The sequence below is a fragment of the Vanacampus margaritifer genome, chromosome 2 (assembly GCF_051991255.1).
Source record: "Vanacampus margaritifer isolate UIUO_Vmar chromosome 2, RoL_Vmar_1.0, whole genome shotgun sequence".
Taxonomy (NCBI): domain Eukaryota; kingdom Metazoa; phylum Chordata; class Actinopteri; order Syngnathiformes; family Syngnathidae; genus Vanacampus; species Vanacampus margaritifer.
This window is the reverse complement of record NC_135433.1, coordinates 33712822-33732957: the sequence shown is the minus strand read 5'-3', so window position 1 is coordinate 33732957 and position 20136 is coordinate 33712822. Positions and strand designations below refer to the sequence as shown.

Here is a 20136-nt window from a genome sequence, read left to right as displayed (position 1 = left end):
TGGATGGATGGATGGATGGATGGAATTAAAATAAATTAAAAATGTTATTGTCCACGACTGAAAAAAAAAAATCGAGATTATTTTTATTTATTTATTTGCCAAATTCCCCAGCTCTATACCATCAATCATATTCAAGACCCATTTTGAAAGCACCAATAAATAAATAAATAAATAAATACGTACATGAAATAGTTTCCCTCTATTATTAACCTAATGTAGTTGAAGGCTGACAGCTGCTTTCACTGCGAATCATTCATGAAGCAGACCATTTACAACAAAACAAAAAGAAAATCTCTTGAACAAACCCGTGGACGAGGAATGTCTTGCTTCACTAAATTTGCTGCATTGTTGTTAATGTGTTCATTTCCTTATGTACTGCTGTAGGTTTTTTCCTGCATTAAAGCCCTATATTTTAATGAAAGCAATCTCACCTATGTTAACTTCACGGTTCACCGCTCTCTATGTTCTGTCCATCACTCGCGGACGTTCAACAGTGTTTTTGACAAAGTATACTAGAAAGTAGCAAAAGTAAAATGTTGTCAGAAATGTGTAAATATATAATAGGCTAAATATGCAAGTAAATTACAGATACCTGAAAAAGATGCATAAGTACAGCTATTAATCTGAATCATCCTTAGTGGCCAATTATTGTGTAAAAACACACGAGGAATTTGTCTTTGGTTGTTTGAGGCACATTGGTTCGTCAAGTGGCTGAAAGCGATGAGTCGAATACAGCGAAATGGAACACGTCCCACGGTGTTACAAAATAGTGACGTCATCACTCTCTCGTAAGTGCTTGTGCAAACGTAAACCTCTCACGCTGCTTCATCCTACGGTTAAAATTACAGTGAGCATTTCATGAAATTCTAATTTCGTCACGATTTGGAGGACCGGTTTCTTTTTACCTTCTTTTCACCGTGTATGAAGCATTGTGTTACGAGGACGTAAGTTGGTACACGAGTGAACGCTCACCGGTTAAGTCATTGGCATTGTCTTGCGTTAGTGTTTTGTAATGCACTGTATTCCGTTTTCTCATTTATCCCCTTATGTCACAGCTCGTTTTTCTCCTACCTGACGAAGTCATTCGCTATCATCATGTCAGACAAAAAGCGCAAAGCCACCACTGCTGCTGCAGCTGCTAAGCCCAGCGCCAAGCAGCGGAAGTTGGCTTCTGCCACGGAAGGCAAGAAGGAGAAAGCAGCAGCAGCAGGCTGGCTGCAAGATCTTGTCAAACAACACAGGTCCAACAATGAGGACATGGAAGTCAACCAGAAACGTGTTCGATTTATATCAAAAACGGAAGAAGCAAAGCAGGACTCAGAAGGAGTTCTTTATTGGATGCAGAGGGACCAGAGAATACAAGGTTAACACATGATTTTATGCATTGATGAAACAAAGAACAGTCAGCTCTTCCTCATGGTCAATTTAATAATACATTGATTGGCATCTCCTTTTCTTCAGATAACTGGGCATTGATCCACGCCCAACGCCTGGCCATGAAGAAAAACCTGCCTCTGCATGTCTGTGTCTGCTTGTTTGTCCCCAAATCTGAGTTGTCCACCCTGAGACATTACAGCTTCATGCTGAGAGGTCTGGAAGAAGTTGAAAAGGTACAAAAATGACATTTTATTTTATTTTTTAGGACTGGATAATTTAGAACAGTACATTGCAAATTCAGCCAATCCTGTTTTTGTTGAGTATTTTTGCTTTCTATCATAAACTGGTAAATCCGCAGTCAACAGTCCTTTCTTGTCATCAAACAGGAATGCAAATCTTTAGACATCCAGTTCCATCTCCTGCACGGCTCTGCAAGCAAAGTGCTGCCTGGCTTTGTGTCCAATGGCGGCTTTGGGGCAATTGTGACGGACTTCTCACCCCTGAGGGAGCCTCTGAACTGGTTGGATGATGTGAAAAAAAGTCTTCCAGATGATGTTCCACTCATTCAGGTAAATTGAAAAGCATGGAGATGAGTAGATTAGGATCATCTGGAATGCCCTGAATATTTTCTCAACCCAGTTGAACAGTTTATTTTAATTGAGCACATGATTTTGTTTTATAGGTCGATGCCCACAATATTGTTCCATGCTGGGTAGCGTCTCCTAAACTTGAATATGCTGCTAGGACAATCCGGGGAAAAATTACTAAACTTTTACCAGAGTTCCTCACTGATTTTCCCGTGGTTGAGAAGCACCCCTACACGACAACAAAAAACGCCAAAGTAAGTTAAATCTCTGTTCTCTACTATTTTTGACAGAATAGTCTTTCCCATAATAAAATGCACAATGTCGAGAGTTAAGTTGCATTTTTGAAATTCTCTTGTTAAAATACAACACTTTCCCATCATTAAACTTCAACGTTAACATCTTAACAGTGTCACTTTTTTTTCATAACATGACTTTTTTCCTTGTTAGCTTTGATTTGAATATCACAATACAATATTAACACAATTAGAAAAACACAAATATATTCTTAAATAAAAAAATAAAAATTATCACAACACAATGACTTTCTAGGCGGCACAGTGGCTGACTGGTTAGCACGTCCGCCTCCCAGTGCAGAGGACGTGAGATCGAGTCCAGGCTTCGGCCTTCCTGGGTGGAGTTTGCATGTTCTCCCCGTGCTTGCGTGGGTTTCCTCCGGGTACTCCGGTTTCCTCCCACATTCCAGAGATATGCATGGCAGGTTAATTGAACACTCCAAGTTGTCCATAGATGTGATAGTGAGTGTGGATGGTTGTTTGTCTCTGTGTGCCCTGTGATTGGCTGGCAACCAGTTCAGGGTGTAGCCCGCCTACTGCCCGAAGCCAGCTGGGATCCAGTGCCCCCCGCGACCCTTGTGAGGACTAAGCGGTTAAGAAAATGGATGGACAATGACTTTTTTCCCTTGCTAAACTTTGACTTCAATAGCTACTATTTTTGGTATTTATTATTATTTATGACTTCATTGTAGGGCTGGGCCACATGGCCAAAAAATAAAATATATGTCTTTCCCCCTCATTCACTCTGGATGACTATGATTTTAATCAAAAGAATAAACCAAACAAACATTTATTTAAAGGTTTCATTCAAAAACAAATTCTGTGCAAAATGTTCAGACAATATTTCATCCTTTTTTCTTCTTTACTACATTGTTCTTTAAAATGTAAAACATTTTTTTATATATATATATATATATTGTCACATTCTTCCCTTGTTAAACTTTAATATCATAATGCAATGACTATCTTGGAAAAATGTGGGTTTATTCTTGTAAGATTTCAATTTTGTATCTCAACAGAATCTGTTTCTGTTCTTATAAAGGCTATGAATTTGTTGTTATAACATTACAACTTTCTTGCTGTAAAAAACGTGAATTTGTTATCGTAACACTGATTTTCTTCCCTTGTTAAACTTTGCCATTAAAGGAGTAGTCAACCCCAAACATTTCTTTACACTATTTTACATATGCCCCACTTGTAAACAACATTATGGCCCTAATTTGAATAAACACGACTTTATTCTCATATAAGATTACGGTACATTGTTTTTCTCAAAACAATATTAATTTATTGGAATCATGGCTTTCTTCCTTTGGTAAAATTTAACTTTGATATCATAATATGACAAATTCATCATGGAAAAACAGAAGTTTATCTTTGTAAGATGACATTTTTTTACCAGGAGAAAACAGGTTGTTGTTTTTTGCAAAAAATTAGGATTTTAATTTACCACTGAACGACTGTAACATTTCCCCCCCTCCCCAGCCAGTAGATTGGTCCAAAACCCTGGCCTCCCTGCAGGTGGACAGAACCGTGGATGAGCCGGCGTGGGCCCAGCCAGGCACCATGTCGGGAATGGCCATGTTGGAATCCTTCATCGACGTTCGCCTCAAGCTGTTTGGCACTCAACGTAATGATCCCAATGTTGCTGCGCTCAGCCAACTCTCCCCTTGGATCCGCTTTGGTTAGTAGAACCCCTGAAGATGATTTAAACACTTGCCTACACAAGCTTGCGCACATGCTTCTCTGTGATCGAATCCTAAGCGTACTTGCAGGCATGAAACTAAAATATCTTACTTTTTGGCGAAATTCGCAGTTTTGAAATAGGTCACCTATGTGAATCGTGCAGATCCGATGATTTACATTTAAAACAATATTTGTTTTAGTGATGCACCGAATATTCAGCCTCCGAAAACGGCAAAAATATACATTTAATTATTTATTATTTATTCTAGTTTAATGTTTTTACATGTGCCTTTTTAAATTGTGCCGAAAGCTGCTGGAACAAAATTTCGTTTTGATAGCATAATGACAATAAAGATTCTTGATTCTAATATACAGTAATAGCAACAGTTGATCATGATAACTCATTGGGCATTGTAGCACTCCTTCTGGTGTGTCCGCTTTGGCCACCAGGGGGCAGTGGAAGACAAACATAAGAAATACACAAAGAGGACGATCACAACTGACTCAGTAAGCTCCAGTCTTTTTTTTTTCAGCGAGCATATACTCTTTTGAAAATATTGGCGTATTGTTATAAAATCTGTGTTGCTGCTTTGTTTGTTGTCAAATAGCCATTGCTTAAAACTACCGTATGGCATTTTTCATTACGTCTTAGTATTAATGGATTGTTGATCCCCTAAGGCAGAGGTGGGCAATCTCGGTCCTCGAGGGCCGTAGTCCTCCAGGTTTTGGAGGTTTCTCACTTCCAACACAAGCTGATTCCAATCAACAGGATTGTTATCAGGCTTATGCAGAGCTTGCTGATGAGCTGATCATATATCAGCTGTATTGGAGAAGGGCAACATGCAAAACCTGCAGGACTTCGGCCCTCGATGCCCACCTCTGCCCTAAGGTGAAGTCAAAGCATTTTTTTCAATAAATATAGTTCCTGCCTTCACATTATGGCAAATAGCAGTAGAGTTTTTCAGCCGGTATGGTATTAAAATTACAAAAAAAATCTGCTCATAAGAAAAATTCAGCGAATATGTAAAAAATGAAACTGTTTTCGACCAATCTAAGCGCAAAAAATAGGGATGCACGAAAATATCGGTGGCCGATAATCATCGGCAATTATCGACCAATTTGACGTCAAACCAGATAATAAAGAAACCAGCCGAAAATAATAGAGATGCCACGTTGGTCCATCTGTTGTGGTTGTGGCTCAAGTTGTGCCCAACTCCTCAACCCCTCCCCTCTCCTATGGTTGTGTCGCATATTTGTGACATCATAATGTGGGCGACCTCGTGTTCACAGAAGATGCCTCATGGCAGCATGGCAGAAGCCAGTGTGGGCTTTCTTTACTGTGTTTCCCCAAAATGTTACCCTCACAGTTTTTGGTTGCATTTTTAAAACATGACTTTTGGCAAAATCAAAATGAAATATCAATAAAATTAAGCTTCATGGTGCTTTACACAATGTTTCAATGTATTTGTACATGTTAGACTTGAAAGTGTATTTGTATTCAAGTTAATTTTGCAAACAATTATCGGCATACTTATCCGTTATTGACATCGGTATTTTCTAAATAATTGGTTTATCGGGATCGGTTAAAAATTGCATTATCGTGCACCCCTAGCTAAAATAAAATAATTTGAAACAGCTGCACATGGCATTTTAAGTGCTTCCAAAAGGGGTTTACTCAATAAAAGCGCATTCTGTGTAAATGGATCTCTAGCTAGGCCGACGTTGCGGTCGCGTCATGCCGCTTCCATCCATAATGCGGTGGTGTGGCAATTTCCCACGCTATCATGCTGCTGCCTCTTACCCTTCAGCCGCTGGATTGCTTTTGTCACAGTGCTCTTCGATTGATTTTTTTCAGAGAGCCATTGATCTCAGCAGTGTATCATGAAGTGCTTGCCGCTTGCATCCACGTGCCGTAAGCGCGGCCCACTTTTCAGTTCTACAGTTGTTCCAGATGCTAAATATGTGTGATATAGTGTAAAGGTTAAAGCAGAAAATCCGCTTAGATACAAGATTAAAAACACAGATCGAGTCCAAACTTTTGCGAAAGTTGAGGGTCATTTCTTTGATTTGTTCAAATGCCTTGTTCAAGGGCCCGTGACCTTCGTGAGGATTAGCGGTTCAGAAAATGGATTGATGGACCGTGCACACTTTGATGCTGCCTGACTAATTTGCCGTTCCTACCTATCACTTATTAACAAAGCAGGCTTACTCAAATGTGCTATTTATTTAGCCAATAAAATCGCTATCGTGGGCCTGACGTCACTTTAGTTCCATTGACCAAAATCTATGGGGAGAGATTTGTCTAAAATCTCACTGTTTCAGAGGAAAATAGTTTGCTGACAAGTGCAGTTAAAGTAAAAAAATAAATAAATGATGATCTAAAAAAGGAAAAGCAGTTGGTTAATTATTACATGCAAACATATATTTTTTTGTCTTCTGTATTTAGAATTGTTCTTTAACCAAGAAAGTATATAGGCTTGTAGGTATAATTATTTTTTCTATCCAAATACACGATTATTCGCTAGAATTTTCAGTAGGATATCGAATACTAAAATATTCGATAGCTGCAGCCCTAATAATATTAATTTTGAGTTGTTTTGAGGCACGCCCACTCGAGTTCTTTCACCACACACCCCTGTCAAAATTAGCTTGCCATCCTCCACACGCTGCACCCCAACTTCAAATTTTTGCTAACATAAATAATATATATTATTATAAATTCTGTTTGGTCCAAAAGGAACTTACAAAAAAAAAGAAAGAAAAAAAAGGAACTTACATAATTGTAGTGTTTCAAATAATTTTACTTGTCTTAATATTTTCAAATGTTTAAACATTTTCTTGTTTTGAACAAAAAAAAATCATTTTGAATAATCGTGATTTCAATTATTACCAAAATAATTGTGATTATTATTTTTTACTTAATCCAGCAGCCCTACCTGTATACAATATCCATCATTTAGAGACCATAGAAATGTATTTTTTTATTTGTTATAGTTTGACCCCTCCCTCACTTTGTAAACGCATGTAAAACGTGTTTTTTTCCTGAAAGTATTCATTTCTTGGCACCTGTCATTCTCTCGTCAAAAAAATAGACTATAGCACAACTTAATTTTGAGCAAACGATAAGAGTTCATCGCTCGCACAAAAAACAAAGTGCTCATCTCGGCAGCGCGGTGCATTATGGATAGGCTGGCTAGTAGCCGATATACCAACTTTTAATTGAAAACTAATGGGGGAAGCGCTGATTTGGACCATTTCAACCGTTGGAAAGTTGATGTTTGTTATTGAATCTATTTAAACATATGTCGTTACTGACTGCCCGCTGCCGGGACACGACAGTTAAGCCGATTTAAGTGCTTATTATTTGACTTAATGTGTGTACTTTACCGGGAGTTGGACCGAGGACACAACAATGGGACGCGATCAAGAGACGGGTAGGAGTTTTTTTCACCGAAGGGGTCATTTGGGGCTAAACTAACATTTGACCTAGTTACTTTTGTTAAAGTAGCTAGGTGACAGTGACACTGCTCACATCTTAGTGATACAGATAGACTAGCATTTCAAAAGCAGAATAGCCAATATTTAAATAAGAGTAATGTTACATTGGAAAATTTAACTCAAGTAGAAATTAAAAGCGCAGAAAAAATACCTGCACAAATATTTGAGTACTGTGAGTGATGAGTAAACGAAGAGTGTAAGAGCCTTTCTTTTTCTTTAACTTTGCAATGTTTGCAAAGCATACATTGCAAATTTGTAATTGTAATATTTAAAATAAAATGATTAAATACCGAGGATAAAGGGTTGAGGTTAAAATACCTGTAGCGGCTTAAAGATCCACTCTAAAAACGTTTTGTTTTCATTTTATTATGATAGTAAGAGTACAGATGCGTGAATATAATGTTAGTCAAATACAAGTAGCTGAGTACTGTCCACTTTTGGTTAAGGTTCAGGTCATCTTGTAAAACATTCAATAGGGTTCTGTAGCTCTATAGTCATTTTCACATCTAAGCACTAAGCAGCTGTTTATGAGGTATTTTTTTTAGATTTTTAAAAAAAAAAAAAAATTACAGGTACAAGCTATTGGTCGTATGAAATAAAAATTGTGACTTCAATATGTTCAGTTTTCGTGACAACAACATGAGATGAGCTAGCTAGCTAGCTAGCACCGGATTACGAGCTATGTTCGTACAATAAATCTTACCTTCATACTAAAACTTCTTTCTTTCTGCCCACTTGGAGTGCTCTGCATGTCAACCAACGTTTAAGCTGTTCCACACGGTGTTTGTATATTAAACCATGTTGAAATTTTCACGCCGGGACGTCCTCTTCTTCCAAAATGACGCGTAAACTGGTGTGTGCCGGTGGCTACTGGCCGTCATTTGAGTTCAACCCACTGTCGTTCGCTCAACCAATGAGGTTGAGCTTTAGCCCGCCCAAATCCTCCAGAGCCCGCCCTCTTCTTTACGAGTACAAATCACGGCGCTCTACAAGTACAAATCAGTTTGCTACATTTGTAGCGGTATATTTGGTGCAAAACTCACGTCACTGGAAAGCAGCAGAAAAACCACTTGTGACTCCTAGTGGCGACTTCTTTGACTACAAGTTGTCATTTCTACAAGTACAAATCACAACTTTTACAGATACAAATTTACACTTTCAGTACAGGTACAAAAAATTTTTTGTACAGGTACAAATCATGACTTTTACAGGTACAAATTTGTTTTTACAGATACAATTTTTTTTTACACGTACACATTTTTTTTTTTACAGGTACAAATTTTTATTACAGATACAATTTTTTTTTTTACAGGTACACATTTTTATTACAGATACAATTTTTTATTTTTTACAGGTACACTTTTTTTTTTCAAACTTTCAGGCACAACTGCAAGTTTATGATACCATCTTTTTCAGTTATTACAAACTTTCAAACAACTACTACTTTAACACAAACACAGCAGCAACACATACGGAGTAAACTGCCTCTTCTTGCTTTTAATTTCTGCTGCATGTTTTCCAGTAGAGCTCAGTGCTGCCTGGCATATTGTGGCACAACGTGGTACTACATTTAAGGCACAAACCTCTAAATTTGGACTTGCTTGTATGCTGTAAATATTCCTAAACAAAAAACGGTCTCTTAATAATCCACAGTGTAGTAGGGGCTTCACTGTATTTTGCTCTGTAATGCGTTCTGATAATGTGATTTTTCTTTTTTTGTGACTGATGCCTCCAGGACATCTGTCTGCCCAGCGTGTGGCGCTGCAAGTCCAGCGCGGCGGGAAGAACGCCAGCCAATCGGTAGCGCCCTTCATCGAAGAGCTGGTGGTGCGCCGGGAGCTGACGGACAACTTCTGCTTTTACAACGAGAAATACGATAGCGTGGAGGGTCAGTTAAGATCTTTCAAGTTTTTTGGGGGGGCCAATTACGTTTTTTATTTTTAAATTTTTGCCACGACACCATCTAGGTGACAATGTTGCTTTGGGATAAGCAGTACACAGTTTTAGTTTTATTTTATGGTGTTTGACTTGATTATGTTGTATGAATAGAGCAAGGGGTGCTCAAGTTCGGTCCTTAAGAGCCCCTATCCAACCTGTTTTCCATGTTTCACACACCTGATTCACGATCAGGATCGTTATCAGGCTTTTGCAAAGCTTGCCGATTAGCTGATCATTAGATTCAGCTGTGCTGCAAGGAGGAAAACAGACTGGATTGGGGCTCTCGAGGACCAAACTTGTGCACCCCTGAATTGGAGTGACTAATTATGCATATTAGAATGACTTGAAAGTCAACCCGCGCCAGATTTGTTTGACTTCTGTTGTAAATTTTCTTCCTCTTTAGTTACCTTAGATGAGTTTGTTCCAGTAAATAAAGCAAATCATACAATGTTCAGCTAATTAAATAAGGACTTGACCAATATGTCTTGTGTGACAATTTGGTTTGGTTGCAATCAAATCCATTGATTGTAATGTAATTGACTTAATTTTAGGATTTAGTAAGTTCCTTATTATTCAGAATTTATGCATCTGTTCAATTAGCCTCTTTTTAAGCGTCCAACTTGTCTTCGTTTGGTTTGGTGACGCTTAAAATAGATGATTTCCTCCAGTCATTCCATTGAGTCATCATCATTAGTCCACTGGCTACGTCCTTTGAGTACATCTGAAATGACTTTTCTTTTTTTCTTTCTTTTTTTTGGTGATGCCGTATGTTTCCAGGCGCTAACGAATGGGCTCAAAAGAGCTTGCGAGATCACGCCAAGGACAAAAGGCCATATTTGTACACCCGAGAGCAACTGGAGAAAGCCAAGACGCACGACAAGCTGTGGAACGCAGCTCAGGTATAACGTTTTGCAAAAAAATAAAGTGGGAATGTGATGGAAAGGGGCAACACGGTGGAGTAGTGGTTACCACGTTGACCTCAACAGTTTGAATCTCATCTCAGGCACTCCTGGGTGGCGGATGTTTTGGAGAACAATCCTGAAAGGTCGCTTAAATGTAGACTTTCCAGTGCATCCGCAAAATATTCACAGCTGTTCACTTTTACCACATTTTATTTTTACAGCCTGATTCCTTAATTGAGTCGATTTTTTTTAACCCAAAATTCTACATGCAACAACAAAGTAGGGTGAAGCCAAAGACTGTGATGAGTACTAGTTAGCCTAAACAACATTGTTGCCAAAGTTATGTATTTAAAAAAAAAAATATATATATATATATATATATATATATACATTAGGGGTGTGAATTGTCTAGTACCTTGCGATTCGATTCGTATGACGATTCATAGGTTACGATTCGATGATCCCTATGCGAATCTATAAATTGATTATTGTGATTTTTTTTAAACTCAAATTTAGAAAATACTAATCAGTAAACTTGTACATGTACACATGAAGATTTGTGTGAAAATGTATTTATCTGAAAATTCAGCTTGCAGTCTTTCATGTTTGAACAGCACTGAAATAAAAATATTAAGGCTTAATGTTCCATTAATATAACATTCTTCCATGCTTAATGTGTGAATCCTAACCCTAAGTAAGAAGTTTGTTGAATATTCCCATAAAAAAATTATGTTTACAAATCGATTCGGCCACATATCGAATCGATTCGAGAATTGCGCGCTGTAATAGCGCAATATATTGCAGAATCGATTTTTCCAAACACCCCATATATATATATATATATATATATATATATACGTATATAAAAAAATATGTATGTATGTATATGTAAATTTTAGCAAGTACCGCAGTGTTTTTATGGATTTGATAACGGTAAATTAAAAATGACTGTATATGCTATTGAGCTAATGTGATTTCTTAGTTTTAATAAATTTGTTAGAATTTTAAAACTATTGTACATGTTGTCATTATGGGATGTAATGAGTAGAATTTTGAGCGACAAAATGAATTAAATCCATTTTTCATTACGTCTGTAACTTTGGATGTTTCAGACCAATATTGATACTCTGTATCGATTGCTCGAGTACTTTTTACATATAAAATTTCATTTAAAGGATTATTCAACCGGAAGTCAGACTCTTGCTCCACCCCTCACTGCGATTTGAAATTGGCGCTCAAAAGGGGTGTTGCCTGAAGGACCGTTGGATTGCGAATGGGACGAGGATTGGGCGTGGTCTGGCTGTGATTGACAGCAGCAACTCACTAAGAAGCCGGTTTAGTGACATAGTAGGTATCGTTCTCGTGTAATGAGAGGACAAACAGCCAAATTGTGTTGATTTCAGTGTTTAACCTTACGATGGCTCCAAACAGATGTTTTTTGCCCCCAAATCAAGCTTTAAACAAACACGTACTAAAATGTAAAAATAATGACCAGGACACGAAGACCGCATTCGTACCGAAACCTGGTATCAGTGCTCGCCCATCCGTAACGTCCAAAAAATGTGGTAAAAGGTGAAGTGATGTGAATGCTTTGGGAATAGCCGTCAGTGGCTGATAGCTGCGAATGTGCACTTGAATCTTGTTTCTGTGTACGTGCCCTGCGATTGGCAGGCGGGCAGTCGAGGATATAAAATGACTCCAGCTCACCCTTAATGAGGACAGAAGTCGAATGGATGGAAATCATGGAAAACTTTTTAATTGCTTATTTACAAATAATAGAGCCTCTGGAGCACCTGCCAAGCCATTGAGTGTGAAATTAACAAAGTCATTTATTGTGAGCTGCCACTGTCAGAAATTGTGTCAGGAATCAAAACTTTTAGGCTAGGTTCACACTGCAGGCAAATACCACCCAAATTGGATTTCTTTGCCCATATGCGTCCTGTATCTGTTTTTTTTTTTTTTTATGACACAATTCCGTTTTTAATTTTGTATCCAACCTGGTCCACGTTCATATGTGGTCCTAGATGGAATACGTATCCGAATTTTTGCAATGCAACCTCCGTCTGCATGCATCCTACCTATACTTCATCAAAAGCCAGGGGAGAGAGACGACTGCTGGACTGGTCAGTCAGTCGTCCATGAACCTGCAAAGTTGTTTGGACTTTCTACTTGACTTGAATTAAATTCCACTTGAAACATGAAGCATAAAGTGGACATTTGTGGTGATAATAGTCATTCAGCCGCACAGATGGCTCTTTTAGTGCGCAGGGTGATGATGTGATGTCATCGACTCGTTAGTCTCCATGAAATGAAATTTAAAAAGCCTGACTTTTGTACCTCCTCCCGCATCGCTCCACTGTCTCTACACATTGACCGTATTTGCTTCTGTAAACACGACGTTGTGAGTGATGTTGGCATTTCTTCTGTGTATGCGGATCACTTTGGAAACATATTTGGTTCACACACAAGACTGACTGAGGACGCGTTTTATATGTAATGTGAACGATAACACAAAAAAATCTGATATAACCCCCCAAAAAATCCAAATTGAGCCTGAAGACCTGCAGTGTGACCCAAGCCTTAGATATTTTTCTTGTGTCGCAACGACAACACACAGACATAACTATCTATTGTCAAGAAAGAGCTGCAGAGTTGTTGGATGCATCAGCAAAAGTTATCAGCATTAGATTCCGATAATCGGTACACACTTGGAACATTCTGCAATTTTTTTGACAGTTGAAGAATAGGGTGAAAATTGTGCTGGAATTTGACCCAAAATGTACATTTTATTAAACCACCTGGGAAATGTTTGAATTTCTAGAAAATTTGCACAAAGCAGTCATAGGGAGAGATTCCTGCTGTGAATTGATAATAACTGTAAGTAATTAACACTCCCCAATTTTTTTTATAATTGCCTATATTAACTCATTCCCTCCTCTCCATTTTCACTAAAGCAACCCCCTTCGCTCCCGGCCGTTTCACTGGATTTTGACTGATTTTGCAAGACCCACATATATTGTGTTCTATTGCTATAAAAACATGAAACCTAACAAAAGAAAGATGAGTCTTTTTCATCAGGAAAAAAAAAGTATACAGGTAGTCCTCAACTTACAAACACAATAGGTTCCGAGAGGTTGTTTGTAAGTCGAATTTGTTTGTAAATCGAATCATTAAATTTTGTTTCAAAATTCAATTTTATAATTTTTTTTAAATAAAATAATAAAAATATGTAAATAAATAAACAAATTTAATTATATGCCTTATATATACACTTTCTATACCATACATAAATTAAATTTAAAAAGCATACATTAAATTACATCATCCATCCATCCATCATCCATTAGCTGAACCACTTTTCCTCACAGTACATACAATTTTTACACAGTACAATGCAATAAAACAAAAATATATATGCATACTGTACATAGATGGTAGAGGATTTATTGAGTTGAGTTCATGTGAGACTGAAGTAGAATGCATTACGTATTGGGTGTAACGGTCTTAGGGAACTATGTTTTCCGAGTGTCCATGAAGTGCACATGAATTGTGATTGGTGCGTATGTCAAGATGGCGACAAGTCAGAGTCAATCAATTTCGAAGCTGAAGAGATATTGTACGTTTTGCTACTATGCCAATAAAGAAGACGACTGAGGGCTGCTTTTCATGAATATCCTCCAGGAGAGCCTCTGAAATTTACTCAGTTTGGCGCCAGTACCGTACCGTAATGTATGATGTGGCGCGCACTTAAATATGAACTTGCACGCTAAATACAGCCTTTGTCCGTATCTGTGAATATTCGTAACTCGGATGTTCGTAACTAGAGGACTACCTGTATTTCCATCTGTTTACGTTTTGCTGCAATTAGCAGTGGAATATAGCTAAGTTTCATCATTATTCACAAACAACCATTGCTTCAACCTTTCTCTGCAGTTCAGAGGCTGCATCAAAGCCTTCTGTATGTTCTAGCATAAAAATAAATAATAAAAAAACGTATAAATACGTCTTTGGGATACACATTTGTACGCTTTAGGGAGCAAATGAGTGAATATAATGGTAACAATGTTGCATCATTTATTCAGTATCAAATGGTCTCCGAGGGCAAGATGCATGGCTTCCTGCGGATGTACTGGGCCAAAAAGATTCTGGAGTGGACTTCATCACCAGAGGAGGCGCTCTCCATCGCTCTCTACCTCAACGATCGCTACGAGCTAGATGGCCAGGACCCCAATGGATTCGTGGGTACGCCGCAGCCGTACCCGTTCTTTTGTAACAGGCCAGGTGAAGCCAATCACTGTCTCTTTTGTTGATTCCTCTCTTTGGTGTCTTGACCCTCCCTTTAGGTTGTATGTGGTCTATTTGTGGCATCCACGACCAAGGATGGGCAGAGAGAGATGTTTTTGGAAAGATCCGCTACATGAACTACAAAGGCTGCCTTCGCAAGTTTGATGTAGCCAAGTTTGAGCAAAAATACACTCCCAAAGGTCTTTGAGAGGCATGTTGTGCTCATTTGCTCGTTCTCTGTTTGTTTGGTGATTATTGGCTGTTTACAGAGCATGTGGCAACATGCAGGTCAACATTTGTACTAATGTTCGTTTATCCTAAGTTTTATTACATTTATTAGACAACCTGGCATTAAAAACAGGAAGAGGCCATCCTGTATCATAAAGTACTTGAACACAGGCTCTTTGAATTTCAGTGTGCGTTTACTGTTGTGAACTACAATTTGAAAATTTTAATTTAATTATGTACAACAGTGCCTTGAGATGCAGTGACTCGACTTTTTTTCTTCTTCTCGAGATACGAGTTGATTTGGCAGATTTTTTGCTTTACTAACTTACTTACGATACAAGGGTTGTTTGGTGGCAGCAAATTCAACACACTTCACAACCAGCAGCAGTTTGGCATATATATAAAAAAGAAAAAGGATTCAAGTTAGTTTTTTTTGCCTCTCCCAGTTGACGTTTACTGTCAAACTAAATACAAACAATGCAACAATATATGTAGACAGATAATACAACACTACTCACTGTGATGTCTTTTTTATGCTATGTGACAAATTATTAATATTAGTGCCGTACTGATAACTGAGAAGAGTTGAGACGTCGCAATGAACATTATAGCCAACATTCCCCCAGGTGGGTAAGGCAGACACTCCTCAAAAAGCAGCCCAATGGTACTGTAATTGATGCATTGTGACAAAAATTGTCAAATTATTTAAATTCTATTGAATTATGTTATTATTGTATGTGCTGTATCTCAAGGCATCAGAGTACTTAAATATTTCCTAATTTCTTTGTAAAACTGTAAGTTACAAAAATTACTGATTAGAACAATATTCTAGCATTTAAAATATCATTTTGGTTAAAGTGCTTTTGCTTGTGGATTAACCTCGGCACAAATATAAAATACGATTTGGTAAATACTGATGCCGATAAATCACATGTTGGTCTAATACATTTGTAAAGGAATGTAGCCTATACATTATTTTTCAACTGTTGTCAGACTTTTTCTTATTAAACCAAAAACTTGTTATTTATTGTTTACTCGATTTTGTCTGAAGCATTTGTGGAGGGGTGTGTGTGTTTTAGCATTTTTCATAATATTTATCATTTATAAAAGATCTACGCACAAAGCTGCCAGTAAAACAGTAAACCAATATTAAGTGCAAGAACTATTTTTGTGCAATTTTCCCCCCACAAAAAACAACTCTCAAAGTTTCAATATTATTAAGATGGTATGTTTGTCCTGCATATCATTTCAAATCCACAAAAAAAAAAAAAGTAAATAGGCATACTCATGTTGTAGCATAGGGCAATATAAGGCCCAATGTACAGTAAGTGCAACTAAGCCATGTCTGCTGTCTAGTGATGAATGGTGAGATGACATCTTAAAACAACAGTCAATGCATATTCACACTTCAGCATGATTCACAGATTTGTTTTTACCCATTTTTTTCCAGTATTTTTTAATATACTTATTTCTCTTTTTTTCCTTTTTTTTTTTACTATTTACTATTTTTTTGGGGTGTGGAAAATGTATATTGAATATTTATCAGTATTTATTAAATAAGATTTTGGGTTTGTCAAAAAAAGAAACTTTTCAAAATGTATTTATTTATTTTAATGAATCAAGGTGAATGAACCAAGTGCGGGCTTCCAGTTGCCCATCCCTTTTTTCAATTTGCATTTCTGCTGATACTCATACTGAGAGTTGCATCACGATTACAGTAGGAGCTTTTGTGAACACTGATTACATTTAGCCGTAATAAGACTTAATTAAATACACTATGTGCAATTGGGGCAACCTTAGAGCTAGTTGCACACATTTCTCGCATATTTTTTGAATGATACTATTTCTTACTAATTCTTGTTTTCCACTAATTAGCAGAAAAATATCCATGCACTGTAGGCGGTTGGTGCAGTAATAAGCGATTCAAGTCTTAAAGGGACAGTGTGAACTTTGTAATTAAATCTAAAAATAACACCAGAACTAGAAACTGCAGTACTCCCGGAAATGTGTGCCTGGGCAGTTTCAACAGTAGCAATAACCTGACCAATATTACGGCCAAACCAAATGATCTATCCATCCATCTTCTCTACCACTTACCCGCATTATGATAATATTGTCGCGTTTTCACCTCCGGTGTGATAGCGGCGCGTGGGCGGACAGAATCACACGACAAAACGAGGGATCTTCTTACGTCACTTTACTGGTGTAACAATTATCGGCCGGTTGTAACTTTTGCAACCTCATCACAAACAAAGGAATTTCACTCACGTGTCCTAGACATGCCACCGTGGGGGGTAGATTCAACATGTCGAATTTGCTGGAAACAGATTAGAAAATATCCCAAACAAACGTGCACGAAATCAAAACCTGATTGTTAACTGTGTGTGTGCGTGTGTTTGATCAATTTATAGCTGAACAAACCTCTAGGGTACAGCCTTTATTTTAATGATAATCAAAATAGATGTGGTGCTACAAGGTTCTGATTCAAAATTCATTTAAATATTACATTTGAGTCTCCTTCAATTAATGAGTCAATTGATTATTACTTTAATAATGAACAATTATTGATTTAATAAATAATTGGACCGATTTCCTTTACATTGGTCTCCACACAGGTTAATCACAATCACAACTGATGATTGTTTCAGGGTCACACTTTGCTGGGTTGGCCTCTAGCTCGGGCACAGACCGGTTCCTTAACGGTCCCATAGTATGAAAATGCACTTAAGTGTTTTTTTTTAATTTATTTTATCAATAATATGCATCCCCGGCTTGTCTACAATCCAACCAGGAATGAAAAAAGTCCATCCGCTTTCTTCTCCTTTCTAAAATGTGTGCTTCAAACGGGCAGATTAAACTTCCTTCAGGAAAAAGTGGTTGCTTCCTTCGTCCCAAATCTTTGAGAAGACAGTGGTTACTTTTATTTTTGAAGGACGTGTATCGACATCATTTCTCAAAGGACTGTTTTGTTAGTGGAAGCCTGTTCAGAGCTGGATTAGCAACGCGTTTAAACATAATGGATCGGTCCCAACAGTGTGACACGACTGCTAACAGGAAAGATGTAAGTTCAACATTTTTGATTTAGCTTTCCTTCCTATCCTTTCTAATAAGAGCTGTGCACCATCTACCATATTACTGATGTACTTTTAGTGCCTAAAGTGGGAGCTACATTTGTTGTGTGGAGGTTGTTTGGTTACAAGAGGTCAGATATGATAAAGCAGACGGTGGTTGCATAATATGAAGCGCTTGCGTATTGTTTTGTCAAGATACAATCCGCGGTGGTTAATTTGCCGTGACCGGCAACTCGCCACCTAGTCATGACATGACTTTGTGATGCTAACCGGCCGCTAAGTGGTCTCAACGAGACGGCTTGCACGTTGCGACCGCGCAGTGGCCTAAATGTGCACATTTGTTTTTAGTCAGAACCGCTTGTAAATGTCTACAAACATTCCCCGCAAATCAGAGACATTCACGGCAAAATAATGTTCGTGGGAGATTTGCAAAATAACCATTGCCTAAACAATCACAAACTAACACTACAACATAGTCTCTGTAGTAACGTTATGCTACTTTTTCTTGTGGTAAAACGTTATGCCACTTTTCCACATATTAAAATAGTTCCCAAATGTGTAAAAGGCCAGTCGTTTCCATTCACAACATTAGCACATGGCTACCATGACCGAAATCACTGCCCCTTCGAGAGAGAAGGGTATGGCCTAGGCGTGGCCTGGTGCAGCTATTTACATAAAAGTGAGGCTCCCCTCTTTGGTGGAGATTTTCATGCACGCCAGATCCACCACACCAGCATCTATCGAAACTCAGACACAATCTTCCTCAGGTCATTGAATCGGTGGAGGCTGGTGTCTGTGGATCTCACTCTGCTTCGTCTGTCCTTCCTTCCTTTCCTCAGTCTCTCCTTTGGTCTGTTGAGGTCTCCCTGATTTGTTGGAATTTAGATGTCTCCGGGGTTGGTGAAGGACTCTGGTTGGTGGCCTGGTGGGTGGTGTCTGGTCGGAGCTGGATTTCACTTTCCTTTCTTTTCTTTGGTCCTTCCTCGGGTCTCCCGACGGCCTCACGACTCTGGCTGGAAGTGTTCAATACTGAGCTGTCCAGAATAATAATAATAAAAAAGTGACACACCGCTAAAACAGGCTGCTTTGAACAGAGCGTTTTTTGGCTGATTTAGGGACAGCAAAAATATTAGATTCAAAGTCAATTTTGACGAATGCATGTCACAGACATGTCTTTTACACATTTGAGAACTATTTTAGTATGTTGAAAAGTTGAATAATATGAGACCTTTAAGGGTTTAACTGTACTACAATATTATATTGTTCTCGTGAGGTGATTACAAATGAAGTCAGTCATAAATCTTCCCAAACCGCCACAGATAGAAAAACATCTTGCCAGGTGACAATTTTGCAACACTGAGTGATTTCCTGTTTCATGGAGGCTGAAGAGTGCCATTCTGATTCTTGAGAGAGGTGGTGAATTATCACCCACATTTATTGAGGTTGCCCTTGCTCAGGCTGCTGGGAATAAATGATGCGTGTGTTTTGGATCATCAGTGTCGTTTCACTGGGGATCACTTCACAAAATTAGTGGGACAGGAGAGAACACTTTGGGTTTTGATTTCTCTGTTAATCCTCAGGTGCGTCGGTCGTCGGAGGATGACAATGAATGTAAATGTAGTCAATCATGCTTCACTGTGTCCTTGGATTTGTTACTGTATGAAAAGGAATGGTTGGAAGAAGCTGAGTACAATCTGATAAAGCCATAGGAACTAACAACGCTTCCATATAATCATGTTATACAACACCCGGTTAATGCCAATGTGAAACCAATCGAAAAGCGCAGTCACAGCTGGTAAGAGTGACAAGTGTCGTCTTCAATTTATGTCAAGTGCAATATTGTTGAGAAACCCAAATAACTTCTCTGAATTCAAAATGAAGGCAAAACTAGAAGCCGGGCTGAGCGACGTCTATGTGGCGGCCATATTGGATTGGGCAAGTTCCCATCAAAGGCAAGATTGGTTTTCAGCTTATAAACATTTTCAGAGGCTGATTTGTCTTTATTTGAATTTCAAAGCACATTTCAGTCCCACAATGTCTCATCAAAGTAGTAAAAAGGGCATTTTTTATTTTTATTTTTTGCAGCCTTGTGATGAGTCCACTCACAAGTCCAATTATTATAAATGATGTATTTGTTGATAGTAATGTGCTCCATTTTGTACATACTGATTGCTGATGATGATACAAACTCTTTATCATTTTTTCATGCTGCTTCTAGTCCCTTCTGTTTTTCCATTGTAACTCCAATAATTCCCAAACTGTGCCTCATTTA

General features: G+C 38.1%; 1 protein-coding gene across 1 annotated transcript; it reads left to right on the top strand.

The window, feature by feature from the left end:
- The first annotated feature begins 787 nt into the window (after positions 1 to 787).
- On the top strand, positions 788 to 15816 carry cpdp (CPD photolyase). Its single transcript, XM_077559861.1, has 10 exons — positions 788 to 944; positions 1056 to 1363; positions 1462 to 1610; positions 1764 to 1946; positions 2060 to 2218; positions 3743 to 3941; positions 9177 to 9329; positions 10157 to 10278; positions 14364 to 14523; positions 14625 to 15816. The coding sequence occupies exons 1-10, from the start codon at positions 922 to 924 to the stop codon at positions 14771 to 14773; spliced, it is 1605 nt and encodes a 534-aa protein (XP_077415987.1). The 5' UTR covers positions 788 to 921; the 3' UTR covers positions 14774 to 15816.
- Positions 15817 to 20136: the final 4320 nt, after the last annotated feature.